Here is a 27,412-nt window from a genome sequence, read left to right as displayed (position 1 = left end):
CTTTCTTCCTTTCTTCCTTTCTTCCTTTCTTCCTTTCTTTCTTTCTTTCTTCTTTTTTTTCTTTTCTTTACAGATTGCTAATACAAAAATCCAAGCACATTAAAATCATTTTTAATAGCTTTGGAAGTGATAGCACTATAAAAGCCAGGAGGAAAGAAATATCCACTTCTGAAACTATGTGTTTACTTTCTAATTCTGTATTCATTTCACATTCAAAGCTGTTTAGAAAGTAAATAATTCTGGAGAAATGGTTACCTGTGGCAGAAAAGCAGATCCAAATTATTCAGACTAAGAAAGCCACTGTTGTTCTAAATTCAGTGGATAAGGAATAGGCTTTAAATTATAAGAGCAAATGTTTTGGACAAATACTGAATAGCTCACTAAACAACTATTATTTGCAGTGACTTCCCTTAATATATTGAGACTTTGATCTTCTCCTTGTCTTGCATACATACACTTTCCAGCTTTATTGGATCTTGTTTTAAGCCACCTCACAAATACAAAATAGAAAATCTTTATTATTAATAATGATAGTCGTAAGAGGCACAAAATAACTTCAAAGTTTCTTTGTATTGCTTACCTCTACAAGAAAACCTTAGTTCATACTGTTTGATTTCGAAATTTTAATGAAAAAATGAAAACTGAATATAACTAACAGCTTGTTCTGAACTATCCAAATTAAAGTTATGGAAATTAGGGCTGGGTTATTAAGCATCACCAGACTAACAATTAATTGTTAAATACGTTACCTTCTCCACTGAAGCTTTGCTCTTTGGTCTGCATTGCAGTAAAGTGAAGTAACACTCTACTGTAGTGTTCTGTGGACTAAAAGTTTTCAACCAAAGCCAGGAATGATGAAATGTCTGGGTCACAAAGTAAGGAAAATAGTTCAAGTTCACTCACAGATTTATTTATTTTGTAGAAACGTAGAGCAAACTGCACAAAATCAAATTCACAAAGATATTCATTGAGTAGAAGCCAGAAAATGTTGGATGAGAATAAAAAGATTTATTTCCTATCAACTGTCTGTGATAGCTACATATTCAGAGCTAAAATTGAGGAAAAATTAGAAAATGCATATTCTGCATCAAAATATTCTGCCTATACTACATCAAAGACATCTAAATATTTTAATTAAATTCAGTTTTCATAAACTAGACGGCAAAGCAAGTGTACAAAGAAAAAAGATGAGCATGATTGGATCTGTACATTGCAAAAATATAAGTCTTATATTACAATATATCTGTATTTGTATTTAAATTAAAGAGTCAACATCCTCCTTCACAAGATATTGAGAATTCTCCCTACAGCCTTCCCTACCAATTTGCAAAGCCTTATATAACTTGAGGATTTCAGTTATTACTTCATGAACTGGGTTATGCAAAACACTTCTTCTGTTCTGATGGTTTGTTTCATGTACTTTCATAATAACAGAGGAAAGTACGTGGGCAAGGTCCACGTTTGCCCTCAGAAGACTTCATTTTCCACTGAATTTGGAACTAGCCATTTCTAGGATTGCTTCTGTTCCAAAAGAGCTTTTGGTCCAGCTAACGTAGTAAGAAATTAAATTGACTCAGCATCAGTTCTGCACCTCCCAAACTGTCATTAAGTAATGAAATGTTATTCTGTTGGTACTTTCCAAGAAACCTTAGAGGGCTTTGGAGTAAGAGGAAAGAAACAGAACAGTGATACAGAGATGTTTGTGATAACTGGCAATTAAAATGAATTGTATCAATGAAGGCCTGTTTGATTTGGCTTTATATTGTTCATGTGATGTATACAAGTGTAAAAGTTAATTACTTTTCTTCTTGTAGAGCTCTGACCTAATTAGCAGTCCTGTAAAAACCCCCTTACAAAACAGCAATCGGCAAATTAAATCCGATGTATCCCATTTTATTATTCCTTGCATTAAATATTTCAGTTCTTTAAGTACTGAATTTACATTGTTTTGTTTGTCCCTACAGTATTATTCCACATAGAGTTGATATAGGTGCATAATTGTAGATCAGAAGAGCTGACCTCTGTCCATCTTACTCTGGCCATGGATGATTTAAAGGCGGTTTAATACTTTAATCTGTAACACATTTTCCCAAAAGACCAGAAGCAGGTAACCTGTAATGCCTCAAAGAGTAGACACTTAATTTTCATAATGATTTCAAATTGAAGATTAAGTAGCTACTCTTTAAAAGTGTTGGAGTGAATGATAAATGTATCTGAAAGTAACAAATCAGGTAACTAAACTTATCTCACAATTAAAAAAAAAAGAAAAAGAAAAGCTTCAGCTGAGACTTAAAGCTGTCGTTTTGCATAAGAATATTTCTGTTTTTCAGGCTATTTGCTTTCCTTTGTCTTTATTTATTTATTCATTTTTTTCTTAATCTTTTTCTTGGGTGGGGATAGTGCTGGCTTCTGTTTGTATGGAGGTACCTGCCCTTCATCCTACACACAGACCGGTACTCCCATCTCAGGGTATGTTTCCTAAATAAATAAGACTTAGGGTAGCAAGTGCGTACTTCTTGGATGGGTTATGAATGAGGAGCTTTATCTCAAAACTCAAGCAGTAAACCTTGATAAGAATGGCAGGGATTACCGATACAGGCGAGACCGAGCCACTGGAATACCTGAGAGTTTTGATAGCTGGTTGGTATGTTAACGCTTATAAATATTGCATCACGTTCACCCTGCTTTGAACATGGAAGCACGCTTAATCCCCTGCGCTCGCAGGGCTGGGAGCCACTCGCTGCTTCACAGCGGTTGCACTTCTTCCTGCTGGCGCACGGGCTGCATTTTGCTCCTCAAAGCTGAGGGCTCTGGTCTTCTCTCCCGAGGTGGGGGTGGCCGGGGAAATAGGAGGACAGGAATGGGGAGCAGCAAACTCCACCGGGACAACAGCCCTGCAAGGGGAGAGAGCCCTCCGACTGGCAAGAAGCGTAGAAGCTGAGCCACGAGCTCTCCCTCCGCGGGAGGCACTGATGATAATAAAAGGGGGCGGGAGGGAGTTGCGCGCAAGTTGGGCGGCGAGGCGGCCGCGGCGTGGGCGGGCCGGAGGCGGGCCGGGCGGAGCGGAGCGGCGGCAGCAGCTGAGCGAGGCAGTCGGGCTCAGCGGCTCTGGCGGCCGGTGCTGTCCGCGGCTCGGCGGTGCTGAAGGGCGGGCGCCCCGCGCGCCTCCCGCGGCGCCTGGGGCCGGCGGGCTTCTCCGCGTTGTGCTGCGCGGGGCCTTGGCAGGTGGCGAGTTGTTTCCGGCTGGTAGCCGCCTGGCTTTGCGGAACGGAGTAGTACCCCGGTGTTAACGATTTGTGCGCGAGCACTCGGCGTTTTGTTTTGGGTTGTGTTTTTCCTTGAGGACTTTAGTGACTCTTCGATAAGGTAAGCAGGATTTTTTAATTTTTTTTTTTTTTCTTCTTTGCTTGATATCTATCTACAAGTAGTAGTGGGATGACGATGGGATGGAGAAGCTGGTAATTATAGGCTGAGCAAAGTTGGGAGCTTGTTTGTGCTTTGGTCGGTGTAGGGGAAACACTTGGGAAAGAGGCTTGCATCGGCAAAAGAGATTCTGTATACAAAAGATGGAGCCAGAACAAGAACTTAGAGGTTTTTGTCTGTTTGCTTGTTTTTTGTTGTTGTTATTGTTTTTTTCCTTAGAAAACTTGTTTTACTTATTTACTTATTTATTTAATGGGAATGTTTAAATGTATGTGAGTAGTTTATTTTTAAAATATTCAATATTTTAAAAGACTACCAAGAGGAATTACAAAAACTGTTTTGTATAAACACCAGTTTGAGGGGACAAAAACAGCCCTAAATGATCCTGTCTGGATCCAGAAGGGATATATAAGGTCATCCTTGGAAGTAGAGAGCAAAGAAGGAATTAAAGAGGATTTAAATGCATAACCTCATGCTGCTGTGTGTTCATCTGCGTGCTTGTGTGTGTGTAATAAAGAAGGACAGCTGGACCTCAGTATGTGATTAACAGTTATTGGTTGTAACGCTGAAAACTTGTGAAACAGCATATCTGTAAAAGGGATCAGCCCGACTGCTAGCTCCAGGGTCAGTGTTTGCAATTTAGTGAGCCCATGGAAGTTGTGAGTTGTTTCCTCTGCTATTGACTTACAAACGTCAGGCCTTCCTACAGACTGTAGTTAGGTGTAAATGCATAACTCAGCTTTAATAACGCAGAAGTATATTGCACTATAGCATTGCTGTTGTTGGTAGCTGAATGGAACTGGAATGTGTGGGTAGATGAAATGCTTTGTTATTTGAACCGTCTTGCTATTCCAGAAGTGTTTAACCTTTTATAAGCTTGGTAGGGCGCTGTGTTTCACAGAAGGTTTTTCTACTGTTTCTGGGAGTTGCTGGAGTTCTGCACAGGCAGAGCAAGGCACCATGCAGGGAGTTCTGCTCACACAGAACGTCGTGCAGTAATTTCTGCACACTTAGGGCACAGCACCGTGCAGGGACTTCTCTCTGAGGTAAGGGCTGATTCCAGAAGGAACCTGCTGCTTGTAGTCAGTCCAACAGCAATGACTGAATGTAACAGAGAAGCAAACGAGGCCCTCACCCTGCATTTTCGTAGCATGATGTATTTCTTTATTCTCTTGTGGCTCTGGAAAATTTTCTTCAGATTGGAAACCTAAAACACATGCTTTCTTTACCTACTTGTCTTGCTCAAGAACTAGAAACTGCTGTAACTGTAAGCATGGAGAAACTTCTGATGGTGGTATGAAGCTGATCACAGCAGATTTGCTTCATGTTATTGTGGTATTTTATTTATTTATTTTTATTTTTGCTCCTGTATCATTTATTTAATGTTAAGGTGTTTTTACTAAATATTTTTATCAGCCAGAATACAAAGACCAGCATCTGGCAGCAGCATAGAAATATGGAGGATTGAAGTTGAATGCAAGAAAATTCAAGGTGAATGTAGTATAGGTTGCTATGACTTTCATTGCACTTCAATAGTATTAGGAAATACAGATGATTTACTCTTTTCCCAACCCCCCCCCCCCCCCCCCCCCCCAATTATGTAACAGCTATCATTTTCCTCTTTCCAAAAGGTAGAGAAAAAAATTTATTGCACAGAACTTGCTCTCACTGTAAATTCTCATTAACAGCCTACCTAATAACTATGACAGGTGTTTTCATCTGTCACTGACATGTTCATGAACTGAATCTGCAAATGCTTGTTCACTTGAGTAGTCTTTATTCATACAAGCAGTCCTGTTAAGTGCAAAGGGACTACATCCATCATTACATGAGTGAAAGTCATTGATCTTGCTGAGATCAGTCATTTTAACAGCATCAATCAGATGATAAACTTTCAAGCTCAAATATTAATTCAGCACCTTAATTTCTGTCTTAAATTTTTGTGTTTTCTGTGAGATGTTTTGTCTTGGTTTCCACTTGAGTGTTTTATTTTATAAATCAGGTTAAAACTATGGAGGTTTGGAATGATAAGTAGACTCTAAAAGAAATGAAATGGCAGTACTACACTTCAGTAAAGTGGTTTTCTAAATATGCTTGTACATCAAGTGGAATTTTTTCCATTGTGGTCCATAAAAATTATACTCATTTGTTGTTATAAAAAGTGCTTAGATGTTTTACTACTGTCTTCAGCAGTAATCCTTTACAAGTATATTTGTGAACTTGGAAGCAAGTGTATAGTTCCAAGACTTTTAACACTCAAATGTTGAATACAACAGAATACTAATGATGTAGACAAATAGTTGTCTGCAAAAATGCTGCAATCACAGGTTGGACTGTTGGCATCAAATCAGTATTCAGGGAAACCCACTGCTTATGTGCTGCTTTAATAGACCTTCCATACATTGACCAGCACATGGGTATGTGTGTGTGCTGGCATATGCTTATTGATTGCATCAACACTTTTTAAAACTTTTAGGCTAGTAGGTCACCAGTGGGGATGATTAATGGTACTCAAGAAAAAGCAACCCTAAAGTGTGTTACTTTGCTTGGTTCTAGATGTGTTCTAGATTTATTGTAATAAGCCAGTTTGTCATTGTGATTTACTTATTTATTTATGTATTTTGTGAGAGTTTTCTCAATAATCTTCAGTATATGCTTAAAAAAGCAAGGATATCCAACTCCAGAAAAAGAAAAATATACAATCATATAAATTATTTCTCTAAAATTATATAATAATAATAGAAAATCTTTGGAATAAATGTATGCAGTTCTAGACTGTTCTATAAAAATTCAGAAAAATAAGTTTTGCATCCCTCATCCTTGATTTCTAGAGAATATAAAGTTCTAATGAAAGCAAGGCTGTACAAAGCTAAGTGAGAAGCTGGAGCTCCAGAACGAGTTGTTTTTATATCCTAACAGTTCTGAATTTAGTTTAGAAATTTCTCAAGCAAAAAGCCAAATGAAACTTAGGTGGCCAGTTCTGAATAATTTTCTCCAGACTCTCAAATTCTGTGGAACAATACAGGGTATTAAAAATTCCAAGAGTGAGTTGCAACTTTGAGGAGGTGTTGTGAATCAAATGTCACTTTGGCTTTTTCTTTTTTTCTAAGTTAGTACAGGAAAATAATTGTTAGTTATACAGCGTAGCTTGACCTATAATGTTACGCAACTTTAAAGCAAAGTAAATAGATTAGCTAGTTTATTTGCAAGTCTGTTTAAACCTGTTTTATAGTTTAAGCTTTTTTTTTTTTTTTTTTTTTTTTATGCATAGGGAATAGCTGTCAACAAATCAAATGTCTGGGAACTTGTTTACATGAGATATTATACATATTTAATACAGTGTGCTTTTCCTGCCTCTTGATAGACAGAAAAGACAAAGTAGATTCTTTTTACATTAGTAGAACAGTACACTGAAACTTCAGTATAAGTAGATATTGAGAAGGCTGAGCATTGAGTGACAATTACGGTTGTATGGTGCCTTTCAAAACAGTGCTGAGTGAAACTCCCTTTAACAACCTCATTAAAATCAAAGATTACTGATAAGCAGAGAATGTGGAAACCTTCAGAGGAATCAAATCCATGTCCTAACTCTCCTTTGTGCTATTTTACAAAATCTTTGGGTTTTGGGTTAATTGAGTAACCTCTGGTTACAAAGTCTTGTTTCCTAATAAGTAGCACTTATGTTGTTAAATGTAAGAACTGAAATATGTTTTCATTTGTTCTGCTTTGGTTTTACCAGAACAGTAAGGATGGGTCAGTGCAGTTAAAGAAATTACTATGCAGTTATAGTGGCAGAAGAACAGTGAAACTGCCCTTATTTGCAGTTATCTCCCATTTCCTCCGTGTCATTAATATCTCTGGTTATTCTGGATGAGTATATTGCCTGGAGAGATGTAATGAAAGCAGTTGAAATCAACTGAACTATTGTAATCTAGCCACAAATAACTCCTTGCTCACTTGGTGTGGAAACTTCTTCAAAATATGTATTTACTACCTATTTTTAGCAGGGTTTATTTGATTATGTGGGTATTTACCCTATGAAAATAGTAAGTCTACTTAACACTTTAAAACTTCAGAAGTGAAATTAGTGGTGAATCACTTTATTGCTTTGCTGAATTGTGCTAGTCTCAAGAAAATAACAAGTTGTAAAGAGTTAAATGAGGGGAGATCTGGCAATACTTGTGCTGATTGCTTGAAGTAGGGTGAAGTTCACAGTTTATTTGCATTTGAATTAATTGAGATTAGTGTCCAGCAGTGCTTTTCAGAGCAGGCTTCAGAAAGACTTTATTGTATAATAAAGTACTTGAAAATGTTAGTTGGAAGATGATGGAGAATATTTTAAATACTTGGTTTTTTTCTTCCACTCACACAGTGACTTTTTTTTTCTCACTTTTTTGTCTTAAAACGAAGCTTATTGTTACTCTGAAGTATTTTTAAACTGAATGGGTATTCTTATGTTAAAAGCCGCTATCATTTTCAAATCAGCATATTAAAAGCTTTCTAAAGTACTTTCTTAGTTTCTTCACGAAGAAGTTATTAACATTTGTAAAAAGAAATAGGATACTTTAAAAACAGCTTGTAGCATTAATCAGATGCAACGTAATGGAATTTTTAACTTTTTTTTTTTTTTTTTTTTGACTGCTCTTGCACATAAATAAAACTTTTGTTTCATTTGGTGATTGAAAACAGTATCACCAGGATTATAATCATGGAAATAATCCTATAGTAAGAGTTCTGTATTTGGTGGTAGTCATTCCCCTACAGTGATATCAAGAAACAGATTCAGTAAGGAGCAACAATAGTATGATGAATGGAAATGCTGAGGTATCTAGGAGATCTATTTACGAAAATATGCAAATAAACTGTGAAAAAAGTAGGCAAAATAACTGTGAAGTTGTTCCTCCTTAAATCTCCTTAAATGCAGTTTATGTATGTTGTCTTCTGTTAGGGGGAAGTTCTTTACTAGGAGAGTGGTTAGGTCCTGGAACAGGCTGCCCAGGGAGGTTGTGGATGCCCCATCCTTGGAGGTCTTCAAGACCAGGTTGGACAGGGCCCTGGGTAAACTGATCTAGTAAAGATGTATGTTTGGTGGCCCTGCTAGGCAGGGGGTTTGGAACTACATGATCCTTGAGGACCCTTCCAACCCGGGTCATTCTGTGATTCTGTGTGACAACAATCCTGTGGCTACAACCATCCAACCTATTATTTATCCACATAATAGTCCAACCTTCAAATCCATATTAGTGATAAGTATGTTGTGTGGGACCTTGTCAAAGTCCTTGCACAAGTCCAGGCAGATGCCATTCAGTTGCCATTTTGTCCACTAAAACTGTTCTTCCATCAAGGAAGACCACCAGATTGCTCAGGCATGATCTCCCTTGTTGAAGTACTGCTGCAACACCTCATCTCACATGTGACTTAATATCTGTTCCGGAAGGACCTATGATCTTCCCAGGAACAGATGTGAAGCTCACTGGTATCTAGTTCCCCAGGTCTTCCTTTCTTGAGTATGTGAGCGGTGCTTTCCTTTAATCAGTCACTGTGGATTTTGCCCGACAGCTATGAATTTTCATATATGATTGAGAGTAGTCTGACAGTCACATCAGCTTGTTCCTTCAGAGCCCTCAGTTACGTGTCAGCTGGCTCCATAGTCATTCATCTGCATAAGGTGATCTTGGACTTGTTCCACTCTTAAACCAGGAGGTATTTTGCTCCTTCTGATTAGAAGTTCAGGAACACGAGATGCATGAGAAGCCTTGAAGACCAAGGCAAAGTACCTCAGCCATCTCCATGTCTGAGGAGGCCAGCTCTCCCTTCTAATTTATCAGATGTATTCATAAGGTTCTAGAGGTGAAGGCTTTGAAAATAATTTTAAAAAGGCTATTATTTTCAAATGCTGTATATATATATATATATATATATGCTCAGTTAGGCCAACACAATTCATGGGAATACAAAGCATGATGTTAAAATGAAACATTATTTTAACAGTGAATCGATTTCTTCTTCGTTGTTGCTGAAGATGTTAATGTTCATCACCTACGTTAACAGTGCAAAGTCCACAAAGAAGGGAGAAAGGCTCTTCTAGGCAGTATTTTTGGCATGTTCTTGTAAAATGGAATTAAGTTCCATGGTTCCTCTCTCCCTTTGAAGCAGCCAAGGTTAGCCATAAGTTCGCCTTCAATGAGAAATCAATGTTTTCAATCTTGAGTGCTGATTTTAAAATTGAAGTCCAGTTAATCATATTGCTGTTCTCATGTATTACTAGTCCATTGGCAGAAACTATTCTGATTCAGAAAAAACTGCAAGACACACAGCACCGAATCATGGTCCATATTTTTCACTTATTTCCTATGACTTTTAAGATAAATGAACATCAGCTACTATATGAGAAATGGAAAAAATACTAATATTGAACTTTTTGGGTTTCCAAGATTAATGTTGTACTCATATCTTCCATTTTTGCTTTGTTTTAATTTTTAGGTAATTCAGAAATGTAGTAATGATTAGTATTACTGAAGTATTTAAAAATAAAAATTAAAATCCTATCTTATTTTTGTTTATTTATGCTCCAGGCTGTTTTTGATAAACTTCATCAGGAAGTGTTCTATGAGTTAATGCATGAGTTGATGTAGTTCAAATTGGTAAGAGTTTTTAAAGTGAATTGAAACTGTTCTGCTTAGGTGTAATTTTGTTTTCCTCTACTGTTCAATAACAGGCCAATTCTTTTCTTTTGTGCTTGGAGAATTGTTGTCACAAAAATATTTGAAGAATCTCCATTTGTATATTCTTGTTGCATTCAGCAGGGGAGGTGGTAGTAGTGGTGTTAGCTGCACCGTGGGGTTTTCTTTGAAGCTTTAGTTGAGTGCTTCAGGCACTAGATCTTAAAATTGATGCCCCCTATAGAACCAAAAATCTAATATTTTAATATATTTGCATCCTTTACATCTTTTCAGCATGATAGTCACATTCATCTGCTGCTGTGGGCTCTCAGTAATGTCTTCCATGCATAAGTAAACATTTTTGAGGGATTTCCATGCTTATTTTTGCATATGCTATGTACATTTTACATGAAAAGTTAATAAAGCTACACTGATTATTTAACTTATAATTTTAGAGCCTTGGAAATGAATATAAAAAGTAACTTCTTCACAGTCCCCATGTTGTCATGATTTCTGAGCTATGACAGGTCTCAAATTAGTAAAAAGATACACATTAAAGTTTGGGTCATAGATGCTGATTGTAATGAGGTAGAGTGTTTTTATTAATTCATGTGCTACATCCGTGTCTTTCATGAGCCACGTGAAATAAAGCAACTAATAATTTTGTTTTTATCATTCTCTCTGTTTGCCTTGTGAGAGACAAAATATCTATATGTAGTCAGTCAGTCTTGTAGTTTTCATGAACTGAACATTTGTTCCTGGAGTCACAGTGTGCGTAAAAGTTTGAAGAAACTTTCAAGTTCTGATCATTAAGATGCTGATGATTAAAGCATAGGCAAGGAGTCTTGTATATTTGTTATTTTTCTAACAGGGCATAAATAGCTGATTATATTATTGCATAGATATTTTGAATTCTGCAAATCTACTTTTGCATTAAATGGGGTTATTTATTTTAAAAACAAAACAAAACTGCAAAATACATTGATAGTTTGTTGTTGTTGTTTATTTGTTTTTTCTCTAAAATAAGATTCAGAGTAAAGATTCTCTTTAAATCCCCGTACATCAGCGATTCTTAAGGCTGCAGATTGTCATTTTGATTTTCAGCATCAATTTTCCTAACCCAGCATGTAGCAGAAGGATGCTGTGACACATTGTTTTACATCTTTTAATATCCCTTTAATATCCAGTTAGGTGTTTTTAATAAAGGGAGAGACTTGGTAAATATTTAGTTGCTTAGCGTTGGCTTGCTGTTTCTCACTGAAACTGGATTTTTGAGGTGACCTTTTGGAAAGCGTGTTGATCTACAAAATGTGGGTATTTAGGGATGGCAAGAAAGAATACCATCACACTTGTCAGTGAGTATTTAGGGACAAGGAGCTCCTTAGCATATTTTGTTCTGCATGCAAACTAGGTTTGTAAGCCAATATGCATTACACATTTTTCACTCCTTTTGACTAGTGTCTGAGGAATCCATTCTATCACAATCCTGTGATAATTGCATCAGAATTATTTGTGTGAATTGGATATAACACATAATTTTCTTTTCTTTCTGGCATTTATGTCCAGCAGAAATTATACCCTTCTCTTTTCCTACGTTATCTTTTACATTATCTTTTCTTGCTACTTTTGCTACTCATTTATTACACAAATGTCCTCTTCCAGATTTGAATAGAGCAATTTTATTATTATTTTTTTTTATTAGTAGTATTTGCATTAGGAGTTGTAAATTTAATTTTTAACAGTTTCCAATATGTTGATTCTGTTATGGAATAGGAAATGTCTGCTATAAAACTTATCTTAAAAACCTCATCTGACTAAGTTAAGCTGAGACACAAAGAAGACAGACTCCGTTCAGTCAACGCAATGCAAAAGATGACTCCACATGCAGTGTGAAGGGAAGGTTAAGTTAATTTACAAAGGTGAATGATAAAAGTGAGGCTTTTGAGTTGAGACTTCAGGTTGGAAATTATGTATCTAGCAAATACAATAAATCTAAGATCTGTTAATAAACATAAATTGAGGAGAAACAGTCTGGAAGTGGGCTCCCTCATCATAAATAACACACAGAATTTAATTCTAATTTAGAAAGCCAGAAAAAAAAAAAATTGCTGGTGTTATCGTTGTGTAAAATGATATCTTTGTGTTTTCAGTCATGAACAATTACTGTTTAGGAGTGTGCTATCCACAGACTTCTTGTGCAGTACATTTTTGAGCTTGCTTAATATTTCAAGATTATCAAGAAATGGAGACAGAAAAGGCTACACTTTCTAGGAGTTGGACAATAAGAATCAGAGGAAGCCTTGTAGCTGCTTATAAATGAAGGTGTAGAATTTGATAAAACTTGACTTAAATTGAAGAATGGACAAGGAGGAAAAAGTAAAGGAATTGTATATAAGAATTAATATAAAGAATATATATTAAAATATAAAGAATAAATTTTAGTCTAAAAAAGCAAGGCAAGAAGCAGAAGCTTTTGGCATATCTAAGTAGAAAACTTGCTCATGTCTGCTGCTAGGTCTGGTAGCATTTGCTGAGAGAAGGGGAAACCCAAAACATTTAATGAAATAATCCTAACACAGAAGGGAAAAAAAAAAAAAGGGGGGGGGGAGAACAATAGGGAGGAAAAAATTGATGGAAAAAATTGATGGAAAAAATTGATGGAAAAAATTGTGTAACTTGTGAAAAATGGAAAGAAAAGAAAAATATCTGTGCTCCTCAACTGACTGAAAAATGGTACATTACGTTATTTTTCTCATAGGTTTCTCACAGGGTTACATGAGAGAAAATATGAGGGTAAATCAGATACCATATGTGCAATTCCACAGCTATTAAAAGAACACTTACGTAATGAAGACTATGTCATTATTTTGAAGTTTGCTTCCTACTATCTTTGCATAAATACTATTTCTGGCCATCTGTAGGAACTATTATTAAATGAGACTGTAGAAAAAACAAACAGACAAATTTTAAAGGTAAATGTCTGTATTACTAAGGAAGCTTGTAAATTACTAGCTGCTCACCAAGTGCTGTTATGGTCAACATTAGTATCCCTTTGTTATGTAACAAAATCATAATAGTAAAGCTCAATGGCTAGAATGCTGCTTTAGAATGTATGGTTACAACTTCAAGATAAGCTAGTGCCACATTGTGAAATAAAACTTTGCAAATGTCATTTGCAAGATGGAAACCTATTGCTTTTGTTGAGATAATTCAGACCATCTCAGAAGGAGAAATGTCTTTCTGTGGTTTTCAGGGTCAAGCTTATAATCACAACAGTATTAGCCAGATGCCCATATACTAAGCTTGTTTAAATAGCATTTCAATTAAATTGTAAGTATAATGATTTAAAGTATATTATGCTTACTTTGAAATAATAGAGCAAAAAAAACCAGTGAATCAAAGAATAAGCTATGTATTTTTAAAGCGTAGCTAGATAGATAAGTCCCTATTGGATTCTGATACCTATCAAAAAAATGAAAGGTAAAAGTATTATACTATATTAATCCATCATTTTGCAGACAAACATTAAATTGAACTATTGGGATGATTTAAAAACAGTCTTTGTCTAATAGAAATGAAGATGTTTTTCTAGTGTTGTCTGAAGGTATTGAGAAAAGTGTCATGCACAAAGCTATGCAAACAGTATAATTACTCAACTGATTTATTTGAAGACTGGTTTGTCTAGACTTAAGACTGAAAAAGAAAGCATCATTAAAATTTTAAAAAATATGAAGCAGCATGTACTGGAATTAATATTAGAATGTATTAGCCAAATGTTCCTTTAAAAAAAGGTGTCAGCGGTTTATGGGCTGGTTTGGCCCAGTTCTGTGACTAGAAGGGAGGGTATACATATGGAACCATGTCTCAGAAATGGAAAGGGGAAAGAAGGGAGAAAAGAGTAGAGAGATGGGCCTAAAAACAAAACAATGATCTGAGGAGAAACAAACTAATTTACTAAATAAGATATCAGAATGCAAGATAACACACTATAGAACAATATAACACAATGTAATTAGAATTGAAGCTAATAAATCAGATTAAATGAGAGTATCCAAAAGCCTTACTCTCATGCTAGGCAAGACAATCTAGGGAGCTTCCATGCTGCTGAGATCAAAAAGGGAAGGTCTTATGACTTTGCCAGGACTTTTCTCTGGGTGGAAATGGTAACAGAACAGTGAACAGTCCTCTAGTTATGTAGTTCTTGACATCTGGGACAGGTACCTGGAACTGGAAGCATTAACTCTTAATTCCCAGTGCATTTCATATTTTGATGTGTAATACCAATAATCAAAAATCATAAAACCATGATGAGAGGGAAAGCAAAAAAGTTTCCCTCAATGTAAGACTTATGAAGAGATGGTGTTAGTAAACTAGAAGTAAATTTCTAGAGGAGTATTGAGCTGTGTTGGGTCCACTGGTATCCTTCCCATTCTTTTGACTCCTTGGCCTGTGTTCTATTGAACAGCAGTGCTTATATGAGTAGGTGGTGAGATGGAACAGGAGATGATCTGGCAAAAAACAAACAAACAAAAAACTACCTCACTGCCCTTCCCCTCTTCCCCTCAACTAGTTTTCATTTGGAAATTGAATGGGATTTTCATTACAACCATAGAATTGCCAGGACTGGAAAAGACCTACAAGATTGGCCAGTCCAATCATCCACCTGTCATCAATAGTTCTCAATAAACCATGTCCCTCAACACAGTGCCTAAATGTTCCTTGAACAGGGTTGGTGATTCCACCACCTCCTTGGGCAACCCATTCCAGTGCCTGACCACTCAGCATTTGAGATCAGCTTAAACCTCACATGGAACTGCAGCCAAAATTAACAGATTTGCTTTCTACAAAATTCAAGGAATTAAACTTGCATGTTGACATGGACATATAGTAGGTAATGGAAATTATAGGAGCAGAACAGAACAGAGTAGTCCTCTGACTTTAGTCCCTGAACTGCATGTAACTACTTTTTTTTCTGTTATTTTCTTTGCTTTTTTAATTTATTTATTTTTCCTCCAAGGGATATAGTTGTAAGATTTCCTGTCAGGGCTTCTGGTGGGATAATTTGTCTCGGTGGCATAAATTCAACTGGGTGATGATAGTCTTATGGGAATATTATTCTAGATGGAGATTGCTGGTGAGCAAACAGTGTTATAGCTACATTTATACTCCCAGGCATGTTTCTGATGACCCATTACAGAAAAAAAATATGTGTTCTGAGAAGGGTTTTTTCTATCTTTCTACAAAATGGTTCTTTTGAAGTTATTTTTAGATATCTCCTTTCTAAATTTGCATCTCCCTTAGACTCTAAGAGTAGGTAAAATTGGGGCAAAATGACCGCCTGACCCAATCTTTCTTTTTTTATTTTTATGCAAGATGTTCGAAGAAGACAAATTATTTTGAAAAAAATGAATATTTTTTTGATTGTTTAAATACTACAGCATCTTCTATCATATCATTCACTCAGAGCCATGGATTACTCACAGGCTGTTGTGGGCAATGACCAGGGAACAGTAGATTGTGGTACCCCTCCATACTGGAGTTCAGGTTGTTATTTGTGGCTGGTTCTATGCATAGCAGACTGCCCAAACCAACCAGCAATTAGATTAGTGCTTTCCATGTCCCTGCAGCAGCGTGTAGAAAAGCTGGATCAACGACATGTCCAATTGTAAAGCAGTCAACAAGTCTGAATGCTAGGTCTTTCACTCAGGTCTCATAACCACCTGCACCAGTACAGGATTCAGTCAGAGTTGCTGAAAAGCTGTCTGATAGAAAAGGATCTGGGGGTGTTAGTTAACAGTCAGCAGAACATGTGCCAGCTGTGTGTCCTTCATGGGAAGGCTGATGGCAGCTTGGCCTGTGTCAGAAATAAGGTGGCCAGCAGGCCTAGGGATTGTTCCCTTGTACTTGGTGCTGGTGAGGCTGGATGTTGAATACTAGGTACAGTTTTGGGGCTCTCATTACAAGAGGGATTTGCTTGCTCAAGTGTTTGTGGAGTAGAGCAAAAAAGCTGGTCAGGGGACTGAAAACAAGATTTACAAAAGCTGCCTGAGGGAACTAGCACTGTTTAATCTGCAGAAAAGGAAAGCAAGGGGATATTGCTCTGTACAACTAGCTGAAATGAGATGGCAGTGATGTGGGTGAGTCTCTTTTCTCAGGTGACAAGGAAATAGCCTCAAGATGCACCAGGGGATGTTTTGATGAAATATCAGGAAGAATGTCTTCATGAAAAGGGTGGTTAGACATTGACGTAGGCTGTGAGGATATGGCACTTAGGGACATTGTTTACTGGTGAACTTGTATTGTTAGGTTGTTGATTAGACTTAATAGTCTTTTCCAACCCAAATGATTCTGTGATTCTGTACAGATTGCCTCATTCATTCAATGGTATGCTTAAAATGATGAAGGAGAAAAGAAAGGTGAATTTTTCTGTCAGTCTAAGCAAGGTAATCCTGCTTTTCAAAGTAGGCAAGAATGAGAGATATTCAGACTGTGAGAATGATTATATAATGTTGATTAATATGAGAGTGTTTAATTAATGACTAAAAGGAGGCTTTGCTTCATCTGAATAGCTTCCACCAAGGCCCTTTCATCTGCTGGGTAGTTACCCACGATCTGCAAGAGTCTAAACACAATAGTTCTCAGATTGCATCGCATGTTGCTGAACAAGAAGAAAACTTATTTTTCTGCATACATACTCTCTGACAAAATAATTAAATTGGCTTTAAAAGAGAGGGTTTTTATTTTTTTTTTTTTAATCCTCTGTTTTGATTTTGATTTGCAGAAAGCATAGTCTGGAATATGATACTTTCTGAAATATGAAATTTCAAATTATTGTTGGGTTGTCATTCCCAGACCTTCAGAATATAGAATATAGGAGAAACTCTTTAGATTCTGACCGTGTAGTGATGCTTACCTGAGTCAGTAATTAAGATGCATTCGTGCCAACAGTAACTGATTCATCAGTAAAGGGCCTTTGAGGACTCTGAGTAAGCAGCAGAACTTTGATATTTGCCACCAATTATGTGATCAGTATTTGTGGCTGATCAGTAAGAACATGCTACAGTATTCAACTGTGTCTCCTGGCTCCATGTCAGAGATTGCTGTGCTTCACAAAGTTGTCCAACACAATCCCAGTTTGTGTGGTTAACTCGATAACTGGGAATGGTAGTGGGGTGGGATGAAAAAGGGAGCACAAACACATTTCAGGGAGGTGGAGGGATTAAACAAGGTCATAGCTTCAGAGGGATTAAACTTATGTGAGGAGATTGCATCTCTTGCCCTATACACATGTTAATCTGAATGATGATATTAATACCTGAGCCACCTCAAGTCTTGAATTTCCTTATTGTGGTAACATATATCATAATATATATAGTATATATATATATATATATTTTTTTTTATATATATATATATAATATATATATATATTCTGTTAAAAGGCTATTCTTGGTGCTTCCTGGTGCTGTGTGTGGTCAAACCTTAGTCATATGCAGTTTTACATCATTCTTTTCCTGTATTTCTAGGTTTTTTTAATATTATTATTTTTTATTCTGATGTTGGTTTGTGTGTGTGTTTGTTTTAGTTCAGGAAATGAACACAATTTCTTCTTAATATATTCCATTAAAAAAATGGTGATGTCAGGGGACAGACCTAATTCATTCCTTCTGTGTGCTGACCATTTTATCAGTACCTAGTGGCAGCTTCTTAAATTTCTGTTTTGTAACAGTTCTATTTCATTCTTCTAAGATATATTTTTTTTTTTTTAACTAACGAGTAATTGAAAATCTTATTTTAAGATCCATTTTACTACAAGTACATCGGGCCATTATAGACTTTATATTTTACTTTCTGCAAGATTTTCAGCATCCATTTGGGGGTCTTTTGTCTAGTAGATGCATTAGAGCACTATGTAATTATACGAAATACTTTTAAATAATATCAGATTGTTAAAAAATAGTAGAAAATGAAGATTCTGTTTATAAAAAGAAATACATTCTTTTATTAGGAATATCTTCGTGAATTTTAAACAAGACAATTCAGTTCACTGCAATACTAAAAAGAACTATAACAATACAATACATTTGTGATAAGTAGTGGAAGATAAATGACAAAGCTCTCAGTTAAAAAAAAAAAAATAAAATCATTTCATCCAGTGTGAAAGTTCAGGGTGGCCTTTTTTCATCAAAACCTCAGAACTGCATGTGTTTGCTTCATACCCTGCGCAGTCTATTCATTTCACATAAGGAGAGAAGAATCTTATTTTAATCACATGGAATTTCATGTCCAAGTGAAACTGCCAGTCTAGTAGATATCAGAGATTTATTTCAAATTGGGGTCAAAGGCATATTTTCAAACTTGTTCCTCTAGTATTCCCAAAGAATGCAGCTAAGCTGATGGGATCTGGACCTTTTCTCAACTGATGGATCTAAGAAAGCTCTTGACTGACAGAACAACTTCAGTTTTCTGTATTTCTTTCTGACTGCACTGAATTCAAGCTCATGGGGGGGAAAAAAAAAAAAAAAAAAAAAAAAAGTTTGCCTTTGTTACAGTGAAATAGAAACCAAAATAAGTCACTGCAAAGAAGAAGAGTGACAAACCCACTGCAGATGTAATAAATAAATAAATATCTATAGCCATTTCAGCCAGTTAAGTAAAGGACACTTTCAACTATTTGTATACTTCTACAGAAGTATACGTATACATGCTTTATTTAAAGACAATAATGAACAACATGAAATTTCATTCATTTTAGTTAATGAAATTATTTAGAGTTTTGTTTCCTTCCATCTGAACTTGCATTGGCCCTAAGTCCCCTAAACAGGGTAAAATTCTGTACCTAACTTAATAAAAGATGATTTTGGAGTTATTTTCAATTAGGTCAGGATTTCATCTGTACTTGACTCAATTACAGTAATGAGGACACTGAGGCTGGGTGCTGGAGGGGAAATGTATTTTCGGTTCAATCTTGATGAGGACAAACTGCCCTCAGTTGCAAGAAATCATTTAAATAGCTGCCGTATTTGTCTGTCTTGGTGACAGATCGAACTGTGGATAGGTCCAATGATATTCAAATCCTTGTACATCTTTTTTTCTACAGTTTGATGACATGGTGTACGGTATGATTGTTAGTACTGCTGTGTGTAATCTTTTCCATCACCCAAGAGTGCATTTATGTCATTTCTTTTTAGCCTAGTATGCTTTGTGTTGTTTGCTTGTGTTGAAGGAAGTAAGGAGCTCATGGTTCCTTGGGTGTCGTAGTCTCCTCTCTCTCAATTCTCTCTTCTGATAGTTATCTTCTAATTCTATGAAGGCTACTGAGACACTACTTTAACTACCTATTTTCTCTCTTTACATGCATGTTTTTTAGCATCTGTATTTATTTATTTATTTTTCCCATTTGTTCAAATGCCAGTAGAGATAAGAAAAAATCTTCTTGTTCCAATCTCAGATACTTTCACGGTGACCTTGAGCCACAGACTCCTGGCAGGTTGATTTTTAAAAAAAAGTTCTCAGAAACTGTTTGAGTTACTAAAGCATCCCCTTCATGGGAAACATATCTGAGAACTATCACTGTTTGTTACAACACTTCAACAAAGCAAGTTTCATAGATAACAGAGATAAAAAGGAATGGTAGATTAGGAAATCACAGCAAGTATGAAGGAGGATTTTCATTCTTTAATCTACCAGCTCACCTGATTTAAAAGAGTTTACATCATGAGTGGCTATTTTTGCCTTCTTTAGGATGACATAAATCCTCAAAGATTGGCTTAACAATTTCTTATGGAAATGTCAACAGCTGTTGTCTTTTTACATTTAGTTAATACTTACAGAAATTTCTTTAATCTCTTTTATTTTTTTTTGTTTTTCCTTTTTTATGTTTTTTCTTTGTTTTTCATATTTTTTTAATTTTTCTATCATGAACAGAGCACAATGGTTACACAACAGTGTGTTTACATGTTAGTTTTATATATATATATATATATATATATATTAATGAACGAGAAATTGTGAAGTTTGATAAATATGTCATCAGTACCAAAATATTTATCTGACCTCAAAGCTGGTAGATTTTATATATTTGATTATAGAACATAAAGTGGTTGAATTTCCATTTGTTTGGAGTCTGTCATGATGATAAACACTGTTTCTCCAGAATACTGAAGAACCAGCAGTAACAATCTTCCTTAATGAGGGGAGAAGGAGGCTGCCTTGCTGACATTATGACTTTCTCAAGCTAGCCATTAGGTGTGTTGGTGACAGTAAATCTACCAGTTTCTTGAGACTGATCCTGAAGAGTTAGGAGAAAAAATAGATTACTGGGTACAACTTCATACTATTATAAAAAGCATCTCTGAGATATATGAAAAATAATTCCATCATTTTCATCTGCTTTCTATAAAAGAAATTGTGAGATTGTAGTTGTGAGATTGTATTAAGAATATGATGAAAAAGGTTTAAATTTGCCGTTTCTCATTTCATTGCAATTCATTTGAACCTAGGTCACTGATAGTAAGAAATCTTGTGCCAGCCATTAAATAAAGAAACTAACTTACAATGATAGTGCTAAATCAGAGCACGAAATTAGCAGCAAAGATGTAATCAAATAAATTGAAGCTTCTTATTTTGTTTGCAGTGTTCATGCTGCTGTATATTCCCACAGGTAGTGTCCTGTTTTAGTAATTACCAAGTAACCCATCTACCCAAGTCTACATTGCTGTTCTGTTGCTCCCTAGAACTGTTCCAAATGCATCTACCTAACTGTTGTTCAGGGCCTTTATAATATGTCCCAGGCACACTCAAGCTACTTGTTTACAACAGCTGCCTGTAAGCCTTCCAGTTCTAGTCCAGAAAATCTCTTCCAGAGTGCATATCCAGCCCTGGGTGCTTCTCAGTTCCGTTCTCCCCAGGATGTTTAGTGCCTCACCCACCAGCACCTTGCAGTGAGAGCAGCCTGCAGGCAGAGAGATCAAAAGCAAAAGACAAGGAACACCTGGCCTTTGCACTGGCTGCTTTCCACAGATGTATCCTGGTGGATGTATTTCAGAGCCTCCTGAAATGTTTTTTTGTGTCTATGCAGATACCAAGCATAATGGTACCAGATCAGGACCGAGAGGGCTTGTGCTCCACCTCCCATTTGTGCAGCCTGATAGTTTTGCCGTTTAAATACAGAAAAGGGAGAGATGGACAGGAGTCAGCAGAAGAAAGGGTCTGTAAAGTATATTGAAACCTTTTTGTGAGGTTTAGCAACAAAATTTCCCTTATGTTATGTTTTGGCGCGTGAACTATGAGCAGCATTGCTGGCTATACTGGAGCAACTGTTCCAGCCTTCTTCAGGGGATGAAGGATGAAGAGAGTGTGAAGGCACAATGTATGTAGCTGCTGAGAGACAGAACAGATTGGTGAACAGATACACTAGCTGCTGGCTGCCCTAGCAGCACTGCCTTTTACAGTTGCAAGCCCTAAGCCTGCTGTACTTTGTTGTCACCTAACAACTTTGGAGCATGACTCAGAACATGGCTGCCACATCTACAAAAGAACTGCAAGGTGGCAGCTTGGGGTGTTCTCTTGTGAAAGCTGGCAGCAGGACCTGGCAGTGGGAGCTGCTGTCTCGACACAGGTCTGTTTCCCCCAAAGCGTTTTAAAGAGGACAGACTGTGCTAGACACAGATTGGGGCTGTTAATAGAGAGAGTTTGCTTTGTAAGAGCCTCAGGTTTGCTGTGATAGTGTGGGCGGATTGGAGGCATTGGTTGCTGGGGGGTTTTTGAGGAAGAAGGCTGAGCGTAAGGATGTGGAGGCACAGACCTGTTGGTATAGTAAAGGGACAGTGCCTGATGGGAGAAGCTGCTACGTGTTCAAACTGTATTTGCTGTAATGTATGTATTTATATATCATATGCACATAATACATAAATCTGTATATAGTATACACTTAATAATAGAATAATTCCTAAAGTTTATATTAAAATTATACTGCTTGCAGATATCTTTCTGCCATGAAACCATAATGGTTGTTGAAAGAGTTTTAAGAAGGGTAACTGTATGCTCTTTCCTGGCAAGTATGTATATCCATCAGTACGTACAATGAAGTGCTCAAAGTAACAGTCAGTGAAGCGTGGTTTACATTTATTAATGTAGCTATATTACCAACCTATTAATAATACTGAATATGATTATAGAGCTTAGGCTTTTTTTTTTTTTTCCTCATCCTCACAAAGCAGACAACTGATTATAGTTTCCTGTTTTCTTTTTCATCTTCATATTAATAGTACATGAAAAAAAATGATGTATCATGAGGGTACACAGTACTATTCCTTCCGATGTTAAAAAGACCTTTTAAATAAAGGCAAATTAATTCCTAATGTGTCCTTTCAGAAAAAGGGTAGTAGGATCACAATCTTATGTAGTATTTAAAATTTCATTTACTACCCTGTGTAGATGATTTGATTAAATCAGTTTATTTGGATACAGTGGTTGTATTTTCAAATGAGTTATGTCTCAGATTTAATGCTGAATGTTTTGTCTGGATCTTTTAGTAACCCAAATCAAATATCAGGAATTCTGAAAACAGAAAAACTGATTTTAAGCATATATACTTTTAAGTAGGGTATATTTACATTTAGGTATATGCTTTTACTCAGTGTATAAACAATGTATGCTTTCTTTTACTATATATTTTACATACTGTATATAGATACATTGTCATGTTTGGATCTAGTTGCATGTAATAGAATATTTTTTCATTTTCTCTTTGTTAAGCTTACATCATGGGGAGATGTGCTGTTTATTATATATTTGCTAAACTATTACAGTAGCAATGTCTCTTTTAGTCCATCAATTTCAAATGAAGAACCAGTCGAAGAATAAAAATTACCAGTGAAATGCTGAGATTTAGAAAGCACAATAAACATTGAAATAATTATTCTACTTCATGATTACATATTTACAAGGAAGGTGTCAGAACCCAGATTTAGTTTGTTTTACACAAAATACTGAAAAGTAGAAGAGAGGGAAACATTGACAGGGATCACTGTCAATTTGGTGTGCTTTCCATGTAACTTTCTTTGGTTTTGGTTTGCTTGTTTGGTTTTCTTTGGTTTGTGGGTGTTTTTTTTTTTTTTTTTTTTTTTTTTTTTTTTTTTCCCAACCAGGAAATTGGTACACTTTTTTTTTAAAAACACTTTTTCAAAGAACTGAGAATATATAAGCAGTATTTTCCCTACTCTGCATAACTTGTTCTTTGCTGTTGGTTTTTATCACTAGAGCAAATTAAAATTACTACTTTCAAAGCAGTTTCCTTTTCACTTGACGTGCATAGCACTGTCATTAGTTTGAGATAAAGTATGCAGTGTGGGTCAGAAATGGATGCCATAAATACCTAAATACCTATAATTTGTGCATGTGTATGTTGAAGCTAATGTACAAGTCCTGATATATATCTGTTCAAAGGTGCCTTTGATTAAAAAAGAATTTATGTTGAAATTGCTACTGATGGTTAAAGTTCAAACAGGTTGGATGCTCAGTTTATAAAAGACCATCTACCTCAAATTCATGTTTGAATTGAGTCCATGTTGTTAATACTATTTGACAGTTTGAATGCAATAGAAACATTGAAGATTATTTAGCATCAGTTACCAGAACTGGAAGTGTACTCACAGTTGAATTCTGTAAAAATCAATATCCTGTGCCAAGTAAAAAAACAATATACAATTCATGATATTTTGTCTGTATGTAAAGTAGTGATTTAACTAACTTGCCATGTAAACCACTTCTGAGATAGTCAAAGAGTTTCAAGGCTAGATGATTTACACCCAGTTGCTCTATTGAGAATACTAAAATTGTGTTTAATTGCCTTGTGTCAAATGTAGTCAATAACCACATATTTTAGTTGAGTATTACTTATTTTATGAAGCAAGATAATCTTTAATTAAATAAAATATTTAATATTTAAGCTGTCAAAGTTTCAGTAGAAAGCTGTGATCAAAACTTTCTTCTTTGCAGTTCTGGTTTGAACAGTATTTTTTTTGTTTTTTTCCTTTAGAGATGAGAGTCAGCTTGATGAATATTTATACCATCATAAGATGGATAAATCACAGCCGTATATTTTTTATGGAGGGTTGCAAACTGGATACGAGAGTGAATATTGTTTGACAGAGGTTTTCAGTGTAATAATTATTTTGGAAATTCTATGGAAGGAAGATGATAAAACAGTAACAGAAAGTTCAAATAATTCGAAGCAGAGCTTTGCTAGAGGAATTTCCATATGATCTTGATTCCCATACCTAAATGGGGCAACAGATATGTCCTGAGGTATTTCCGCTGCCATCCAACTGCCACTTCAGAATGTACAGCTGTTCCAGCAGCATTCCTCACCTGAAAGTTTTGAGAAGCAAATTTGGCATTGGATTAAAGAATCCTCATATGCATAATAATTTATCAAAACTTTTCTGAAGTAACTTAAATGGAGTGAAGTCAACAGCAAGAAAACTGTGGTGTGTATCAGATCTGTGATTGCTCTGGAAATGAGATAGAAAGTAACGTGACTGCTTTGTGACAACCAGAAAAGCAAATCTAAATCTGAAGAACTTAAATCTGAATCAGGGAATAACCATTTTCTGTTCCACATCTTTAAATTTATTCCTTCTCTTCAGGCAGATCTCAGGCTGATGGAAAATTACATACAAGGATCCAACAATAATGATCAGTTTAATTATAAAATAGCAGGTGAAACTCATTGTTAATTAGAGAAACAATGTACCCCAGAAAAAAAGAAAACACAATAATTATTCACATGCAGCAAGTAGCTGTGAATTATCTATTTGTATTCATAGGATATATGATGTGGTAGTTATTGTTAATAGCTGTCTGAGACTTCCCATTCCTGCTCCCATCCCATCAGTTTCAGAGTTTTCAGAAATACAGTAGCTGTCTGGAGAATGAAAGTACAACTTTATTACCACTCTTTCAGCCAGCGTTAGCAGAAGAACATAAAAGTCTAAAGGTTACTTGGGTTTTACAAGGGCTCTACAAGAGGTATATTTGTTGAATTCTCAGATTTTTATATATTTCTTACTTCCATTTTATTCATGCTTAAAATCTTTACAGCAGCTTCCAATGACAAACAGTTTTGCATAGCATTGATTTTAACATTTAATTCATAATTTTTTTTGACCCTGAAATTGCTGAAGCCCACCTACCTCCAATTCCTGTGAAAAACATACTGTTTTATATAATACGCTGTGCAGTTAATAACAGTACGCTAAATGTAGTCATTCACATATTCAGATGTTATGATTTGTTTAAAAGCTTCTGACAGCTGAAAACTCAATATATCCGCATTACTTTACATAAATAAAATAATAAAATTGAACATAGTTGTCAGTAAAAAACTCAGATAGAAAGTATGCAAGTAGGTAATACAAGAATTTGAAGTATGGAAGATTTCCAAACAGCAAAATTTCAAATTCATTGGGATAGAAAAATAGCATTATTTTAAGGAGAACTCTGCTTTTGGTAGTATGTTTTAGAGAAGAAACAGCTACTTAAGTTGTGCAATAAGTTCAACAGAAAATTTGTATGTTGAAAAAATAAATGTAGTTTTTATTTTGAAGAGGCAAATAGGAATCATAGATGCCCTGCATTGCTTTGGGATTTTAGACTTAAAATCTGGATTTAAAAGATCAGCTTTTAAGTGTTCCAAGCACTGCACAGTGCAGTCAGAGATTGAGAATGCAAGAATTTTCCTCTTCTTTTGGACAGGAACAAAGAAGAAGGCTTTCAGTGTCAAACAATTTAACAAACTGCACGGCTTCTATTCTTTTACACCACATGAAGTTAAAATATATGCAGTTTAGATGAGTGGTGGAATGTGTCTGCCCTTGCCAGCTTCTATGGAATGACTGTTCTCTAAAGTAATTTTCGTTGGACAGAGAGATTTACCAGAAGTGCAAAAAAAGGGACAAAGGTTCAGCTGTGTGTAGCTCGTTTTAGTATTCATAACTGCTAAAAAAAAGCCTGATTCTGACCTTGAAACCTAAGAATAAACTATTTTCAAATATTTTTCGATGAACAGAAATAAAAGGGTGTTTTCTTCAAGATTAAAAGTCAAGATGAGACATGTTTCTTTTTTTTTCTTCTTACATAGTTTCTTCCTTTTTTTTTTCCTTTGTTTTTTTTTTTTTTTTTTTTTTTTTTTTTTTTTTGGTTTTTTGTTTTTCTTGTAATGTATTTATTGTTTCTCAGTGATACTGAGAACAAATTCAGAATCGGTGAAGAAAAATGTCTATGGTAAACTTGAGATCTCACAGTTATGATATAATCTTTTCCATTCAGTGAGATAGATTTGTTGTAATAACCCCATAGTCAAAAGTACACTGGAACATCTGATAAGAAGTTCTGTTTTGACATGAGGGGACCTCAAAAACAGAACTTTCTGTGATCATTTTAAAATCCAGTTACTGAACAGGCTTGAAAGACCAAACTTTAATTCATTTGTGTAAAATGTCTGTCTGTAATAGAGCACATTGTTTGTTTCAAATCATTCAGTGCTTAGCTTATTCTTCAGGAGATATCCTATGAGAGCTATGTCTTGCAGTAAATTAGAAGAGCTGGTGTGCAAAAGAAATGTAACTTAAGTAGCACTGTTAGAATAAGAAAGGCAATGATAACCAAGGAGAAACCTTAAATTTTTACTAATGGGGATATTCAAAATGGGATTGCTTTCAATGAAACACAAGGTGTGAAATTTAGTATTGTATATTAATCTTAAGGCTGAGATTGAGTTTAGAGCAGCCCCTTCATCAGTCAAAATCTTATATCAGTGTTGAATACTGAAAAGAAAATCACTTATGCTAAAATAATGATTAATTCTGTCACTGAACTTGTCCATTTTATTTTGACAGGAACAGACCTGTAAAGATGTTTATGTGGTGGTCAGCTGTTTTACTTCTTGGATGCATTTTGCTGGGAGCAGATGGGTGGCCAGCCAAGGAAGCATACGACTTTAGGCCCTATCAGCCCCTCGTAAGATTACGTCATAAGGTACCGATTACTCTCTAGCACTTCTGACTTCTTTTCTATGGTCAAGGGTTAAAATATGTGCCAGCTCGGTCTTCTTTTGCTTATTAGAGTGATGTTTAGAAAGAAAGGACTTTTTCAGTACCATTATCTGCAGAAATCTATACTTGATTTGACAAGTAAACAGGAGCTGTTTGTATATGAAAGCCTAGAAACTTTTCAAATATAGTAAGCTAAGCTCTACTCTAGTTTCAGAAGCTAGAGATTGCATGTATCAGCAGAACTCTGAGAGAGCCAGAGGGGTGAAAGTG

The 27,412-nt window shown here is 35.7% G+C and overlaps 1 protein-coding gene across 3 annotated transcripts in view; it reads left to right on the top strand.

Annotated features, from left to right (window-relative positions):
• FSTL5 (follistatin like 5) overlaps window positions 1-27,412 on the top strand; it is a 243,654-nt gene that overhangs the window by 21,601 nt on the left and 194,641 nt on the right. For 2 of the 3 annotated variants that reach the window (XM_032444360.1, XM_032444359.1), the window contains one exon: window positions 26,987-27,125. In XM_032444360.1, the coding sequence (XP_032300251.1) occupies window positions 27,003-27,125 (123 nt within the window). In that variant the 5' untranslated portion in view covers window positions 26,987-27,002. Of the gene's footprint in view, window positions 1-3,068; window positions 3,367-26,986; window positions 27,126-27,412 lie in introns of those variants that run through there. The other variant, XM_015860999.2, reaches the window with a different exon arrangement.

Source organism: Coturnix japonica, chromosome 4 (genome assembly GCF_001577835.2).
Source record: "Coturnix japonica isolate 7356 chromosome 4, Coturnix japonica 2.1, whole genome shotgun sequence".
Lineage (NCBI taxonomy): Eukaryota > Metazoa > Chordata > Aves > Galliformes > Phasianidae > Coturnix > Coturnix japonica.
This window is presented reverse-complemented; position numbering and strand designations above follow the sequence as displayed.